Here is an 18050-nt window from a genome sequence, read left to right on the forward strand (position 1 = left end):
GGATCAATTCCAGAAAGAAACCGTCAAAAGGTGAACGTCTGAGTATACAAAATGTATCAGTCCCAAAATAGCTAAATCTGACTTTGTTCACTCTGTTTGCAATGGTGAAAACTTCTGAGAAAATGGTGTAAGTTGAAGATAAATTGGTGGTTGAGCAAACTGCTTAGTATGAAAAGCATGAGCTCCATCTTGCAAGAGCAGTGGCAGACACTTTCAGATTCAGCACATGACCATAATGAATGGTGTAGTATTTCTAGAAGTGTTTAATTATGAAAGTGATATACAACTATTCTGGATGCTTTTTTGAATAGGAGGAACAGGGATCTCAGATATGGATTGAATGTTTCTATTTCTGTCATAAGAAAACTGGGGTCACTGAAATTTTGTTAAAGGAGTAAAAAATGCAGAATTGTGTTCCTCTGTAAGGAAAAACCTTGCTTCCTCAAGTAAGTATTTTGTTATAGAGAAGGTAAACTACAATTCTCTAAGCAAAAATTTTTCTTGTAAAAAGGAAAAATCATGGACTACTTAAGAAAAAATACATAAGAGAAATCCAGCTGCAATTGTAAGAGGAAAAAAGGCAGTTTAAAAAGATAAATCCCTCCCTTGAACTCTGTTCTCTCCTTCCAAAACAGCAAAACTTTTGGACAAAGCAACTCCTGTCTTTCATGGAGGTGTCAGAGCTGAAAGATGAAATAAAAATTTCTAAAATTAAAACATTTTTCATATTTTTCAAAGTCTATTTGAGCAAAAGTACACTGAAACAAAGACCAATGTCCAGTACATTTAACTATGCAGTCAAAAGAAGCTGTAGCTTCTCAGTTACCTCCAGAGTGAAGCAGAGCCATGTTATCACTGCAGTGCCAGTACAGGAAAGGTGTAGTTTATCAATAGTGAGATGTTATCTAGACTAAATAATTTCCCAGATAAAGTTGCTAGTTCTAACTATTGTTAACAGTTTTGATACTAAGACATGACTTTTTCCCTCTCATATGACTTTCCCCCCCTCTTTCATACATCAGAAGGAAGAGGATTCAATGGAAGAACTGGGTGTTCCATCATCATACAGGGAAGATCCCTGGGCAGCCTCCCAGTCTCAGGAGCTACAAGAATCTGGCCTGCACGGCTACAGAAATATGCACATATTGATATATGAGTAAGGCTCATTTGTGTTTGTTTATACCAAGTGACTACATTCATCTGGAATCACTCTACATCTCTATGGCCTCTTGATTTTTACAATTGGGTAGACAACAAAAATCCAACACTTCACCAGAATGTGTAATCAGAAATTATTATTTCGATGAAACATTATACTGTATTCTGTTCAGTGTAATTACTTATAAAGGTCTGATGTTTAAAAGAAACAAATTCTAACATTTCCTGTCTGGATTCCACAATCTTGCCTGTTTATCTTACCATTCCTTTTTTCCTATCTTTATCAGGTGCAGGATTTCCTCAGATCTAGAGATATTTTTCCCTCTTCACCTTGCTATGCTGAAATAATTCTAATGTTTAAAGGCATCACAAATCCAAAACTCTTTTTATATAGCCAACAACATGTTCTCCACATCTCTGCTTTTTATACTTTCCACCTTTTATAACCACTTATCTTATTCCAAAGTCTTCTACCATGAATTCTGAAAATGCAGTTCCTCCCTTCCCAATGGTTCTGCAATAGAAATCCACATATCAAGTGCCTCTGCCTTCCTCCCACTCAGGCAGATACACTTCTCAAAATCTTAAATGTTACCAAGACTTTTTTTTCTTTCTGTCCCACAAACAGTGATTATCTGCCACTGGGTCTGGAAGGGTATTAGTCATGAAAGACAGAGCCTTTTTAAAGTGCTGCATTATCTGTCAAATCTTAAATATAGGATAGCTCTTAGACGGGATTTTCCAGTTCTATTTAACAAGGACTCTAACACTCTGAAGATTTTAGGCTAAAATCAAAGCCTAGGTGTTACAAAAAGAAAATAACAGACCTTTTTAAAAGCATATTGCAAAAATAAAAAGAAAATGGAAGTTATAAGTGTAAAGAATTCAGTTAATATTAAGACAAAACCCTGAGGTAACTGTGTTTGTGATGCTTAACTGCTAAAGGTACAGAAAAGTTTGGATTCATCTTCTCTGTAATTGTATTGCATTGTAAGCTAAGAGTAATCTAAGGATGTTGGGAAAAAATGACAAATATTTTGCCTTTAAAACTACCTGAAAAATAACAAATGTTATTAGAGATTTTAGCAAGTCATCATAGTTCTTATCTGTCAGCAACTGACTTCGAGATAATTGCCAGGAAATACTCAACAGGCCTCTGCAAGAAGGCAAATTTTCCAACAAAGAGCACCAAATTGTTTTTTAACTTACAAATTTGATGAAATTGCTGACCACCTGGATGAAATTCAAAATGAGGTGGTTATGGAGAATAATTTTTTAAAAGGTGAAGATTGACATTCCTTTTTCATTAATTGTCACTGTTAAAAACAACAGCTTTCATAAAAAAGTCAGAGGGAGGAGAAATAATAAAAATGAACTTAACTGGACATATTGCCATGAACATAATCCCACAAACCCCCTTAGTTAAATATATCGCATCATTGCCAAGCCAAGGGTTGAAGGATTAAAGCTAGAGAGAGAATAGGATTGAAAATCATGTGTGCTGCTTTCTACCTATGATTAAACTATATTTTAAAGGAATTTCAACCTTTTGTTCTTTACTGGCGTCAAGACTTTGAGTGTGATCTTTGAAAAAGGTGGTGCTGTGAATTCTTTTCTGTGTGAAAAGGTAGGACCATTCCTTTCAATGGTCCTTGTAGGAATATTTCAGGCCACCTCTAATCTTATATTACACAATGCTTGCATTTTAGTGGCAAAAATCAACCTTGTGCACTCAATAAGAATTTTGCTACTTGCTTCAGTGGTGAGTAGAATCCAATTTATAGCTTGTTAAAGATGTGAATTGTTAAAACTCTGGCCCTGTTTTTCCTGATGAGTTTACAAAACCTCTCTCCCTCCCTTTCTAAATTTCATTACACATTCCAGATGAAAACTACCTAAGCTTAGCCAGTTAACTTGGCAGAAAAATGAAAAAGAGATGCTATCAGAAACTGGATGTGAGGAGCTTCAGCAGCTCCAGCAGGAACTCATCCATTCTGTAGTGGTCATGTAGCCTTGGATGACCTTTCTTTTGCAGTGTAGTTTAAACTGTACTGTCACGTTAGCTCCAGCTTGCTGGTTCTGTTTTGGGGTACAGCACTGGTGAATGTGTTTATTTTATTCTGAAATTAAATTATAATTTGAGAAAGTTTTATAAAATAATAGTCAACCTTTATTGCTGTTTTAAAATGTATTATTCAGTATATCTTATATGACTAATGAACATGCTGCATTCATTACAGTGGGCATTTGTTATACAGGTTATAATAAAGAAAGTGGAAAGGGTCATTAACAAAAAATAGTTCCTATCTCTAAGACCTTTTTCAACTGAGAATCTCAGTGCATTTTACAAGCAAATAAGTTTCACAGACATATGAAAGGTATGTTTACATGACCCTCTTCTATAAAACTGAAACTTGAAGTGATTTGTTTTCACAATATCATGAAGTAATTAGAATGGAAGCCTGTGATTTGCCTCATCGAAGACCATGGGACAAGTTAGTAATTTCCTCAGCCTGCATTTAGCAACCTTTAACATACTCAGGTTGCTGAAAGAGTTACTATGAGCTGCCAATACCTTCTGAGGAAGGGATCCTTACAGGCTGTGAGCTGTGACAGCAAGGAGCTGTGGGACGCCTCTGCATCCTGGGCATCTCCACCTTAAATGCAGAGTCTGGGTGAGCAGTGGGAGCAGTGAGTGCAACAGAGCCAAATCCTAGCTGAATTATTGGGGAAATCAGAATTTTTTTCCTATACTTCTATTCATTCTTGTCCTTGCAATTACGGACTCTATTTAAGATTAAGGTTAGAGCTCTACAGGGATTTCTATGGCTGAGACTGTGAGAAACTGTAATGGTTCTGAAAGCAAAGTAATACTTATTAGTCCATTACGGTTTAAAGGACTAATCTCTTACACTGATAAGTGTGATCCAAGGAAGCACTATCTGCTAGAGTTCCCCCAGGGAGACACCAGGAGGTTGCCCAGGGCATAGACAGCCAAGGTATGTTCATGTGGAGAGCTATTTTGTCTAAAAACTTATTTCTTCTAAAACTTCTAAAACTTCCTCTTCTAAAATGTGTCACCGAACCAGGCTGCCCAGAGAAATGTCTTCTTCCCAGGAAGAAACTCTAATGAGGTGACCCCTTTCTTATTTTTATTATTATTATTGTGAGTTTGGCATGAAAGGTTTTTTTGGTCAATTAGTGCCCAGATGGTGTTGCCAGCATGAAATGCCCTTCCAAAGGTCATAACAGTTCAAGATATTTTGTTACAGTTTAATTAACCCGAAATTGAAAATGGAAGCTGAGAAAACTATGTTCAATATGTCAAAAAAAAAACAGAAAAAAAATTCATTGTGATCAATATTATTACAAGTAAAGCCAGCTCCATTACAAAACTTATTAAATACTACTTAAAATGGTGTTAATAATCTGCAAAAGGGAGTTCTAAGTAAAAACTCTCTGGTTTAAAGGTGCAATATTCTTATCATCTGGAAACACCTGGATTTAAGTCAAAACTGCAAATGAATTTGGTAGTCTGTCAATCCATTTCCTAATTCCTTGTCATTTGTTCCTATCACAAAGCCACCAGGCAAGAGTGCGTGATGGGCAGTCCCTACTCAGAAGTGACTCAGGCCTGGAACAGGAAGGGGTTTGATGTCTGAATTGAAAAGCGCTTGCAGAGCAGTATCAAAGTTTGCAGCAAAATTATTCCTGTGTGCCTGGCACTCTCAGCTGAATTCTGTAAGCACTGCTTATTTGCCCTTGGGAAAAAACCCAAAACAACAGTCTTTGGCACAAGAACTCAAACCATCCCAGAAGAGATGGTTTAAAATGTCAAGGGACAGTGTCATGCTCTACGATGCTCTCTGGAGTTGCTCTCCACTTTTTCTCTCTGGATTGATTAATCTGACATTATATTCTGTACCCCACCTGGCAGCGGAACATACTAAAAACTTTTATCTCACTTGCAGGATGGTATCTTTTCCAGGCTGTAATGCAGAACCTTTTGCTTTAAAATAAAACAAATAGCACCCCCCCCCCATTTTTTTGAGAAACACATATAATGAGAACTGGTCCTCAATAGAGGATACAGAGGATGACAAAGTCTGGCTCTTAGGTGGATGCAATAATTCAGAGCCTTGAATATTTTGCTAAGCTCTGGAACAGATAAAAATTCAAGATGCAAGCTTGTGATTAACCTCTCCTCTTTTCTGTCTTCAGTGATCTCCCTCTTGACTGTGCAGGCTTTTTGGCTTGCTGTTTTTTACTTGATATCCTACCCACGAATAAATTCCCAACACAAGGATCTGGATTCCCTTTAAGGTACTGGGACTCCAAATATTAGCTGTTGCAGTAAGTATCTGGTTAGGTGCCCGCATCAGCTGTGATGGGAAATTGTTTCCTTGTCCCTTCACAGAGACAGTCCAATTCCTCGGCCACCCTCGTGCCCATCGTGATTGTGCACGATGCTTCCCCTCCCATTTGAAATCACATAATATGTCCATATTGAGACAAAATGATTCCATATTTTTCATGGAAAATATTAACTAAGGTTTAGAGTCAGCCTACAAATTGCCTCAGTGAAGAAGAGTTAAACCCATTTAAAGTATTTCTGAAATTTCACATGAGATGGACAGGTGGATAGGTAGAAAGGTTTTTTTTCAGTGTGGTCAGCAGCTGTTTTTTATTAACTGATGCCAACAGGAATAATGAAATATAACACAGACCAACTAAATTTTTATGAATTGCATGGCTGCCATAGGCTGGAAACTGTGTTAGAGACAGACTCTTCTGTGGTCCTTATTTATTTCTGGCTTAGTTGTGTTATAAATTAGCACTAAGCTAAAATTCTCTGGGACAGCTTTCTTGAAAAAATGCACATACAAACTGCTAATAAAATAAGTAATGACCTCTTTGTATACAGGCATGTCTCACTCTATATAAAAAGTATTATTTCATATGGTGACCTATTTAATAACCAAAAACATTCTAGCATTTGAAGAAAAGAATTAAGCTACATGGGTACTAAGTCTAAAAAAGAGACTCTCTTCAACATATTTGCAACAGCAAATATAATTCCCTGGAAACAAGGTTTAAAATAGTAATGCTGGTAAACCCTTAACTATAGTGGAACAAATGGTACTATTTAACACACAATGTAACTCGCACATAGCATTAGATATCAGTCATGACTTGTATAATTTTAGGAGTCCTTGTTTTCATCAAGAATAAAAAACTACTTTTTTGAAGATGATATCTCTTTCTACTTTGATTTCCTGGGGAAATGAACTTCATGGGTTTGTACTGTTTGACTGTTTACCATTCTCCTCTGTGAAAATCTGAGTCTACTGTTAGTTTTTAACTAAACTTAGCTGAGATACAGGTATCTTAAAGATAAATATATTGCAAGATAAATAGATCTTCAACAGATACCCTAACCTCAGCAGCTACTTTCTAGCCTGTATAGGCTAATCTGGTTTGCAGAGAGAAAAAAGAAGAAAAAGCTTTTTACAAGTCATCGAGAGAAAAAATTGTCAGAAGCAATGAGCAGAATACCATGTTGAGAGACACAGTGCTCAGGGTCACATGGCACTAGATGAAACCCAAACACTAGCCTTCTCTCCCAGTTCATATTGGGATCCTTCCTTCAACAGAGACATGGACTTGCTCTGGAGTTGTAAGATGTCTTGCTAGTGCTTTTTTCGCGCAGTGGAGGGCACTTGCTCTTCATTCCACTTCCACTTCTGGCCATGTATAGAAGTGCTCTGCCCAAGTTTCACATGTAAATCTCTGATAAGAATACATCCCAATAAGCCAAAAAGTCCCACACCCCCTTGTATCCTGGACTGCTGAAAGATTTGTTTTCAAACTCAAGGCCACTACAATCAAATAAAAACCTATTCACAGAAAAGTGCTCATCTGCTACAAGTTGTCATTAGCAGGCATCAGAAAACACAAATGGTATCCATATAAGATAAAAGTTCACTATTTGGTTTCCAGTGAAAATATATGTCAGTAATGCTTTACCCACAAAACCAGCATGCCTATGGCCATCTATAAAACAAAAATATATGTCTTACTACAGCATAGTGAAGAATCAGATGACCAAAGACAAATTCTGACGAACCGAAGGCAGTGAATGCATCAGAAGGTATTGCCTATGACTACAGGAAGAAGAAAAAGCATAACCTGACAAAATGTGATGGGAGGGTGGGGTTCAGTTCCAGATGAAGACACCTAAATTCAGCAGTCTGTCTACATACCGGTGCTTACATGTGAATCAGGTGTCTGTGACCTCTAATTGTCAAAGCAGAGCTGACATTCACAGTCAATGAAGTACACAGGCAACTTGGTTCACCCTACATAAACATCTATATTTTGCAGTCAAGTTGGTGGGTGTAGAGGAGATGGAAAGACAGATGACAGATGAACACTAGGTGAAATCAAAGTTTTATTTATAGTTGTAGGCCTACTTGTATTTGAAAACTAGGAGATAGGAGAAAGGAGGCCAACATAAAAAAAAGGGAGGGTTAAGAGTGATGGAGACTACTGCTTGGGACAGATTAGTAATGAAATTAGTAAAATCTGTAGTAAGGAAATAAGTGAAATTTGACATATCTGATCACAGGAAATTTCAACAGCTGTTTAATCTCCAAATTGGATATCGAAGAAAATTTTGAAATTTTTTCCAGGATGAAAGTTCCCTTAAATGAATTAGAGAATTTGAAAAAATTGATCGCTACATTTCTTAACAAAAAATGAACTTCCTAAAACCTGTGATATTTCATGTCATTACAGCTGAACTGCCTTTCAATATTAAACTACATTTCTTACTACCTTATGGGACTTGTCATTCTTTTCCATATTCTCTCCCAAAGAACACACTCTGTTGGAAGACCACTCACATAATATACCCGTAATCATGCAAATCCTGTGAGCCTGCTGGGTTATATGACTTTACAGAAAATTTAGCAACCAGTGAATCTAGCTCACAGAAACAGAAGGGGCAGAACTATAACTTCTGTACTACTCTACACAGAAAAATTGGTTAACTAATTTTGATGTGGAAAAAAAATAATCATTTAAATGAAGTATTTCAATTCAGAAAAAACCCAAATATTTAATTCATATTTTCAGCAGAGAAAACACAATTATTTTTATTAACATCAAGATTTTCTGGAGGAAATCAGAAATGGGTAAAAAATTGCATCTGGTTTTGAAGAATTGTCAGCTATTTCTGCTTATTATATTATGAAATTCAGATCGGCACCATACAAACGTAAGAGGCAGTTCTTGCTTCAAAGACCTGCCATTTGAGTAGATCTGACGGAGCAAAAGTCAAAGTAATTTGCTGAAAATCACACATAAGTTCCATGAGAGAGACAGAAAAAAAGATCAGCCTTAAAACCTCCTGACCTACAAAAGGATTTAGAGCAGTGGGTGTCATTAAAGGAAAAGAGAAAGAGTCCACAGCATGGAAGTAAAGAAAGCTTCACTTGGTAGAGCTTGTCAATCTCTTGGCAAAGGCATGTGAAAATTTTTCAAGAGGAGGGATGTGCTGGAAGGTTGATTCAGATTTTGCAAAGGAAATGAGCAAGCACTGGGATTTGCAGATACAGAAGCCAGAGATAATGAAGAAATCATATTTGGCGAAGGAGCACTGAAGAGCTGAAAGTGGAAGACAGAAAATGCCTGGAGCAGAGGGGGCCCTCAACATCAGTAGCTCAGAGCATCAGGACTCAGATATTGTACGTTGTGTGGACACTGTCTGGTGTGGAAGCTGCACGCTGGTGGCAGAATGAAGGAGGATTTGGCAGGATTTGCATTGAAAGGAGAACACAGAAGTTGAGTTGTTCACAACGAAAACCTGATATCAGAATCTGGTAGGTGATAAGGACGTCATAATGTATCTCAGAGAATTAATACAAATTTCAGATGTGACAAAATGAATGTCAATGAAAAGCACAGGTTAGTCAGACAGCGATAAAGCAGCAAGGTAAGTATCACTTCCTATCTAAACACCGATGTCTTTCTAAAATTTTGTATCTCTGAGTAATATCTGCCAGAATAAATCACAAAATCACAAAATGTAACAGAAAAGCTATTTGGCATAAAACAGCTACCAAGCCATAGCTGAAATTAATTCTTGAATGAGATTAAATCTAAACAAAAATTCCAAATCCCCACGTGCTATAGTAAAGTCCCTGATGTTGGACCTCCATGGCAAGGCACAATCATTTTAAAGCATATCAGTGATTTTTAAGAACTTTCTCTTCTGCAGGTATTAGATTAAAAAAGAAAGACAAACGACACTTTCAAACAACACAAGAACCTTAGGAAAGAGAGTATGTTACAAGAACAATTGCTGTAAGAATAGCAAATCTCTCCCTAAAGTCTTTTATGCATCACTCCAAGTACTTTGCATTAATAAGCTGAGCAATCTTAAAAGAACAACATGACCCAGCATACTATAGAAATTCAATAATTCAGTAGTCAAATAACTACAAAATAATGCTGCTTCTTTAATGCACCAATCTTAATTTTAAATTGTTTCAGATAATTTGGTACTTTTTTTTGACATTTCAGTGCTTGTTGTGATCTCAGTATACAACAGCTAATAGAAAAAGAAAAAAAAGAAAAAAAAGCAACACATACTCCAAGTATCTCTGATATGTTACTGCACAGATATTGGTGGATTTTTTTCCTGCCTTTCCCACTAGTATTTCTTAAGGAGCAGGCTAAAATATAGCTTCATATAAGTAACATGAGAGATTTAGAAAGCAAAACTCCTGTGCCCTTGTTTTGTTTCTGTACCATACTTCTATTATATTCACTGTAGAATTTACTCTGGGAGCTACTGTTGTCAGTGCTAGAATAAGCATCACAAAATCATTCAGACATATAATTTCTGATGTCAGAGGAGAACGTCAGAATTGCTGCTGAAATAAAGAAGGGATTTTTTGAATATAGCAATCTTTGAAAAGGAAGCTATTTATAAAAAAACCCAGGAATATTTTTTACCAAAGCACTGACCCTGCAATTCATACAGTCAGCAACTACTCAGTGACCTCTTTATCAGACCTGTGTTTTCTTTCTATTAATAGTATTTACATTAACCAAACACATATATTTTGGAAAATTTAAAATAAATCAGATGCAGTACCTGAAAAACTACTAATACACTTAAAATATTTTAAATGCTTTGAATTAATGCACATAGCATGCATGCATTTAATACTCTGTATCTCACAACAATAAAATAAGTAGCAGTCTTTAGAAATCATTACTTCTTAACTGACTAATTGAACTAACGTGGAACTATAAAACAATGAAAAAAAAACCTTATCAGAAAAAGACCTATTGCAACACATTTTTATTTTTACTTTATTAAATGATTTTGATTACTGATAAACTTTACCAGACAAAAATTAGAAATTATACCGAATGCAAAGATAGTTTGATATGATTTGTATTATTTCATATCTCTGAATCTGTCAACATAGTCATCTCTCCTGCACAACAGCTACAGCTCCTTTAAGCATCCTCAACAGTACATATGCTTTTAAATTTTAAAGCATTAACGATGCAGTAGCCCCCAAATCCAGCCTTGAACTCTGACAGACACTGATCTCTTTTCTCCCTCCCACACCCTGTTTTATCAGACATTATTTTTTTAAATTGGCTACTAAATAGCATAGCACTGTACCTTTAAATACAAATCAAACAATATTCATATTCCCACGGTGCTGCTAGTTTCCCTTATGCATTGAATCGCCTGTAGATTAAAAGCTCAGAATCTGAAAAGGGATTCTGTTCTGCAGACCAAAGTTCTCTGTAGGAGATGAGGGAGAGGGTCAGTCCCGGAGTCACACACACAACAGGCAGAAAACACACTTGTGATCCTCAGCTTTGGATAGCATCAGAAAGGGGAATAAAAAGCAGAAACACATGGCACACTGAGAACTGGTATCACTTATGGCTTCTAACCAAAGCAGCAATTAAACACCTTTCATCATTCCCCCAAATGCCTGATTTTTGTAAGAACTGAAAGAGAGAGACACACACAAAGGCAAATCCCCTCTGAGCAGCAAGGAAAACTTAATCACCTACCATTTTCTTTGCACTCTTCTGGAGGTTTAGCCTTTTTCGCAAGTCGTGGATCCAGCCATGATGTTGTCTTTGTATTATGGCTGAAAAGAAAAGAGATCACTCTGAGCAGACACATACTGAAAGGAATCAAGTTTATTCCTTAAGAAAAAAGGGTTAGTCCAACAAAATTGCAATCGATACACTTAATTTGCTTACTGGTTCTAAGTAGCCCTGAAGGAGGTGTAAGAGTAATTGTGCAAGGCAGCTGTAAATTTGGCAACCTCAGCTCCCTGTCCTCAAAGCAGCTATTTTTATTAAAATCAACTAGAATGTTGCCAAGTTAACCTCATTGAAAATGCAGAACTCATCCAGAGCAAAAGGAATTTATTACAAATACAGTGTTCTCCCGTTGAACGAGTGCAGGCGACAGGATTCTGTACCATTCTCACAGTTTTCGGACAGAATTATTTTCATCTTAAATCTGTCCTTTTCATAAATACAGGTTTGTTATTTCTCACCAGCAGCACTGACAAGGCATAGCAAAAGTGATGCAAATTACAGCATGCTCCTGCAAAGTCTACATTTCCGGACAGGGTGATTAATGATACTTTGTTTAACAAACCTTTATCTCTCCATATATAATCCTTCTATAGAGATAAAATAGATATGCACAAGCTGAATGAATCATGTGGCTCCTTTCTCTACTCAGAATAGATCTTTGAGAAATCAGCCATCAAATAGCGTTCAACTGGCACAAATTGTTTTCTGGGAGATTATTTTGCCAAATGAATTGATACTTAGTGCAGCTAATGAGACTTAAAACCAGATACTTTCAATTTGTACCTTGCTCATAAGCAATTAAATTTGGAGCCACATATTGTAAATATATTAAGAAAGGAAGACTATAAACCAGAAAAGGATGTGATCATTATTCCTTGATTTTTTGAGATGCCTTTCCTACAATACCATCATTCAGAGACACTTCTAACCCATGTTTTATTTATCTTATACATCCTAGGAGGAAGCTTGTTCCATACAGTTCTGAATTATTTAGTTTATTATTAATTTGCTGTGTCATTTTAAATTGTGCTTACGACTTCTCTTATAAACATTAGTATAAGGTGTACAAAAACGGGACCTGGTAAAAAGTGGATTAGGATGCAATTGGCAGTTGGTGAGTTACTGATACAGTCCTTGTGATCCAAATACCACTGCTTCCTCTAGGGAAAATTAAATGCATAGAACCAGTTCCTTCTCCCACCTTGCCTTCCATGGCAGATAAATTTTCCTCTGCCTCAATTTCTCTCTCTCTCTCTCTAAAAATAGAGTGATAGTGTCTACTTCTCAACATTATTGTCACCATGTTAAAGCTTCCTCCACATTTTGTATGGGAAAGAAGGTAGATGAAAGTTATGTGTGGATAAAGTGGCAACTAAAATGAAAATTGAGACATTTAAATTCTTTTTTAAAGTATTATCTAGTATAGAACACAATTCATGACAAGTGAGGAGTATAAACAAACCCTTTGCTTACTTTGAGAGCTGAGATACATTTGCAGAGTATGAAGAATGATGAGCCAAAGGTAAGGGGAATTTGAAATGATGCCAGCAGCCCGTGCCTGATCGCAAGTGTAACTAAGACACTTTCTCTGAAGCTCTGGCTGCCCGTGGTCTCCTGTAGGGTGCATTTTTATACTGCAGTCACAGCCTAACTGCAGCTAGTGGAGACATACTTGAGCTAGCTTTAAATTAACTAGGGGAGATGCTGGCAACATGCTGTCAGTGCAGCAGCGTGGAGCTCAGCGTGGGCTCATCACCCTGGCATCCACTGAGCTATTTGGGTGCATCCAGCAGCACATGCTGAGCTCCATACCACCATGGGTACCCCATTAGCAGTGACAGAGCTCAGAGCAAGTTTGGACATACCTGTGGAAGTTGCAGTTGCACCTCTGGAGTGTGGGCATGTCTGTACAACAGCCACTCTCTCCCAGCTATTAATTCTGACTTATTTTAGGGCCCCCCACTGATGGCAGGCACTAAATCAGAATCACAGATATTTCCTATGGCTTTAAAAGAGTAATATATATGACTACTGTTAGCAATGTTTGCTGTGGTATAGAGCAAATCTCAAAGAATTTTACAAGGAAATAATCAACCCTGTTTTAAAGGTAAGAAAATGGAGTCATGGAGTCATGAAATTACTGTACACAGCCACCAAACAAGCCAGCAGCAGCAGCAGTAGTAGAAGCCAACTGTTGCAAGTCACTTGGCCAATATTTTCCTTCTAAGTCCATCCATCAGAACAGACCAATTCATCAGCCCTGAAAACCCCTATGACACCTCCAGAATAGACCTGAGAAATGAGTTTTCAAGTATCTGTAAAGATGGGTGCCAAACTGAAAACAAGCCAGATTCAGTATCAATATTTAAAAATGTGAATTAGTTGAACTGCAACCTCCAAGGCTTTCTTTGAAACTCAGATTAGCAAGCAAACAGTTATGGTTTCCTTCAGCATAAATGTGGCTTCCATAAACCCAGCAAGACTGATTCTTCCATTTTTGTGCACTGTGGCCATACTAAACAAAACTGTAAATGAACGAAAAAATCAACAGCTCTTCCAAAAAGAAGAGCAATCCTTCAGTTTGCAGCAACATTTTAGAGAATGAAGATGATATTTCATTACATCCACTCTTTCAGCACTGAATCTTCTCTTCTAGGTGCTGTCACTCAAACCCACTCAGCTACTTAGTAAAAGCAAAACTTATCTGCAAGAACTTTTATCTATAACAAATAACTCAAGGAGCAAAGTACCTTTTGAAATGCATCCCTCTCCTCCTTACCCATACCCATGGCTTTTCCCTAGCCCTGCCTCTCCACTTTATCATGTGTACTAAACATAAATGCTGCCTCTTGCAATACACTTCATGTGCTTCTAGACAGGTGCTCCAGTGGATAAGAAATCTTTTCCTGCTCTGAAGACAGGACTTCAAAGAAGGCAGAATCAACCTCCACCTGTTTTCTAACATCTCTACAGTACCATCAATGTCCACTTATGCTCTACATAGTGCTGTTTGCTTAGATCATCTTAGAAACCAGGTACATAACACACAAACACTCCTAGGAGGATGACAGACATGACTACATGACAACAGTGCCATGCTCACGCTATGCAGCGTTGTTCAGGCTAACCTCCCGTTACTCTTCAAGCAAGGACTAGAATTGGGGTTAGCTAGCTATAGATACAGAAGAGTGGCAGATTCTTCCCCACACAGGTGGGACACACTGGGGATGTGAGGAAGAAAAAAAGCACAGTGGTGCTGGTTTGCTGAATGTCCTAGGGTAGGCTGCAGGGACACCACCTCCCCTGTGTCCCAAGGCTTTGTCTATTCCCTCTTCAGCTCTGCAATGAACTAGAATCTGTAAAAGCTCAAGGGAGACAACATTTATCTCCTCAACAGTTTTTCATATAATTTAAAAGAAGCCTTGATAGGAAAGCTTTAACTATGGGAGAGAAGACAGAAGGAACATGAAATTGCCCAAATTAACACCAATAGCAAAAGTAACATTAACAACTACCTGCTGGATAGGCTGTGCATATTTAATGCTTTTAAGCACTAAAAACCCTGTAGAGGCATAACCTGCCTGCCTTTCCACTAGGTCTAATCATGTGTGTCCATTTGGGAAGTCTTACGGACAGACCAGAAGGAAAAGGGGCTGGGGATTTACGGATTAGTTATGAATGAATTGCAGATGATTAGCAGCAGCAGTTGTGGAGTAAATGCTCAAACAGGCATTTGGTGCATTTGTCACTGATTGAATGAGAGTGAAGTGATGCAACAAAAGTGTCCTGTGAGAAATACAGCTATGGCTCCACCAGCATTTTCCACTGGCCAATACTTCATTGCTCAGCAATAACTATACCTTATCATTAAAGACGCGTTTAGAAAGTCCATAATTATATAATTTCAATGATTTTGGTTACTTGCTAGGACAACTGAGCTAAGAGGTAAGTACTGGCAAATCAACAATTCATGTCTTAGAATCTGTCTTAAAATCAAGAGCAAATTCCAGATTTTGGAAACTTTTAAAGCAGTTAATAAAGGATCCCTTTGGTCTTGCTTCAAGCAGGTGGAGCATGGGAACAGTACAACATTTTTAAATTCATCCTAATTTGTTACCTGCTATACACAAAATAGAAACCGTATACAGGCCTGAAGTGTATTGCAATTTTTTTTTAAAAGGTCACTCAGTAAGGCAGTGGAGCTTAATATCATAGGCAAAAGTCAATAAAATAATTATTGCTGAGCTAACTTGAATCCTTGCTCTTTACCAAGTACTTGCACCTAGCAGAAATAGTTTATCATAATCAGAGTCCTCTGATATCAGTTACAGACAATTTTAAATGTATGTGGAAAAAGTATTCTTCAACTGGTTTAAATAGAGTGAAAGAAAGCTCAGAACACTTCCCAGAAACCCTGACTCAACCTCTTCTTCTTCTCCAGATTTTCTTTTAAGACTTCACAGAGACTTGTTATGCCTCTCTTCCCTGTTAATAGCACTGGAGCTAGGTACCAGCATCAGACCCTCTCTGGGAATCTCACCGGATATTCCTCCATATCTTTAAGAAGCAAAAAACATTAGGAGTGTGGCTTTTTTATTTAAAAATGTATTTTTATTGTAATTATTTGTTAGTATATTATTTTACTTAAGATTTGAATATAATGGATTTGTGTTAGCAATCTGTCAGTTTAAAGCACTTTGACAGATAAAGTTTCTTGTACTAACAGAGCCTTCAGACAATCTCTTGAAACATTTTTGAAGGAAATATAGAAAGTAGTTACTGACAGGAATAGTCTTAATGTCTTTTGAAAGCACTGCAAACCTATTCTAAATTGTGAGTCTTGTAAGGTTTGTAATTTGCATGTTATTGTGAAAGGCATTTCAAAATGGGTGTTTACCAGTGTGCTGCTTCAGTGTCGTCGGAGACAGAACACATGGCTTTGTTCGGGTTTTTATTGTGAATACATTACATCTAAGTTGGTCCTCGATATAACAAGTTGAGAAAACCACAATGCACTATAGACCCCCTGACTTCTAAAATACTAACTCCTTTTCATATGCTGAAGATTTGTAGATCTGCAGAGCTTTTCAAGTAGCACAGTAATGATCTTCAAGTAATTTGTGTGTGGAGGGAAAAGGATGACAAAGTATTAAACCAGCAATTTTGCAATCCATCTGTTGTGGGATGCTACCTCTATTTTTTGCACACATGTAGGAACAGACACAAAAGGAAGTTGTCTTCTGGCTATGGTTTGCATGGCAGCAGCTATGGCTGCCAGTTTGTGTTGCATTTCATGCTGCTGGTCTGTTAGATGTGCTTGGAGTACATGGTCCTTAAGAGGTCTGGGTTTGGGAGTGTCTATCCTGTGAATCTTAGATGGCTTTGGGCAGTAGTTAAGCACTTATGTACTCAGCCCAAATACAGTGGTGGTGCCTCCGGGCATTCGCAGGAGCAGAAGATGCTTATACAAGATTTTTAGGGAATATATAAATGCCTAAAGTCTCCTATGGTAATTTCTGCTGTTGAAGTAATTCTCTTTGACTTAGGCAATTAATTTCTGATAAAGAATGGGCTTCATCTCATGTGACTACAGAAATTACACAGCTAAATATGTAGGATTCCTCTCTATTCAGGGGAGAGATATCTATATAGAATAATTTATCTTACCTATCTTCCAGTGGGACCCACTAACCATATGCTCTTAGTGACATAATGTGTGCTATGGCACGTCCCAAATGGCCTCCAGCTGTTACTCCAGAAGGGTGCTGGTTTTAACGAGTTGTCATATCTGTCATGACCATGGAGATTCTTGGGCTATTAGTATGCCTCAACAGTGGTGCTTTGGCTCAGATCAGGAGGTCACTTTCAAAGTGAATCTCTCTCTCAGTTATTTTCATTTTCATACTGAGAATTCTCCAAACTTGTAAGATTTTCACTTGAACTTAAACCAGAAGACACACAGCAGGAGCTCAGTTAATGCACTACATTCACAGGCATGCAGCCTATGGCACCTGACAAGACCTAGAAGCTGTGGGTGCTGGGTCATAAGCAGTAAATGTTTCACTCTGAATTCTGTGGATATTGCTAATTTAGATATGGACATGGTTTAGATCAGAAGGAATTCAAACTGGTTTTAATTTAAATCCGGTCTCGTGGACTGAGTTCAGGGGTCCAGGGCTGTAGACAACTCAATGCACTCCTAGAAATCAACTTTCTTTTCAGCTTCATCTGGAAGTAATTCAGTGTGGGTACACTGAAACGTGAACTGAATCAGTGTGTGAAGACAACCAGAAGATTTCCTTCAAAAGTGTTCTCTTGACACAAATTACATACTACTGCAAACGTAGTTTTGGATATCTGAGGACATCTCTACTGGTAGAAGCAGCTACAATTTTGCAAATTAATTCTGCCCTTGTATTTGGACAGGATGAATCAGCCTCTGGAGGTAATTATCTCTCTCCAGTGACCACAGAAGGAGTCTTGGCAACTGGTTTATACTAGATACCTAATGCTATATGGCAAGGCAGGTGAGCTGAATCTTCTAGTTCAATAAATACAAAGGAGAAAAGTTATAACAACACTAAATACATCAGAGGAAATGTGCTGGAAGAAGAATTCTGCAAAGCAGAGCAGCAGAGACCTTTGGGGGAAAGACAAGAAATAATAAAGTGAGGAAAGACAAGAGGAGTTGAGCTGGCAGTTTGACCTGGACGTCAGCATAGATAAAAACAGCAAGTGAGAGC

General features: G+C 37.6%; 1 protein-coding gene across 1 annotated transcript in view; it reads right to left on the bottom strand.

Annotated features, from left to right (window-relative positions):
* Nucleotides 1-18050, bottom strand: part of LOC108506145 (membrane-associated guanylate kinase, WW and PDZ domain-containing protein 2) — a 701232-nt gene that overhangs the window by 189443 nt on the left and 493739 nt on the right. The window contains exon 6 of the mRNA XM_017832824.1: nucleotides 11269-11348. Within this exon, the coding sequence (XP_017688313.1) occupies nucleotides 11269-11348 (80 nt within the window). The remainder of the gene's footprint in view (nucleotides 1-11268; nucleotides 11349-18050) is intronic.

The sequence above is a fragment of the Lepidothrix coronata genome, unplaced genomic scaffold, assembly GCF_001604755.1.
Source record: "Lepidothrix coronata isolate B3197 unplaced genomic scaffold, Lepidothrix_coronata-1.0 Scaffold207, whole genome shotgun sequence".
Taxonomy (NCBI): domain Eukaryota; kingdom Metazoa; phylum Chordata; class Aves; order Passeriformes; family Pipridae; genus Lepidothrix; species Lepidothrix coronata.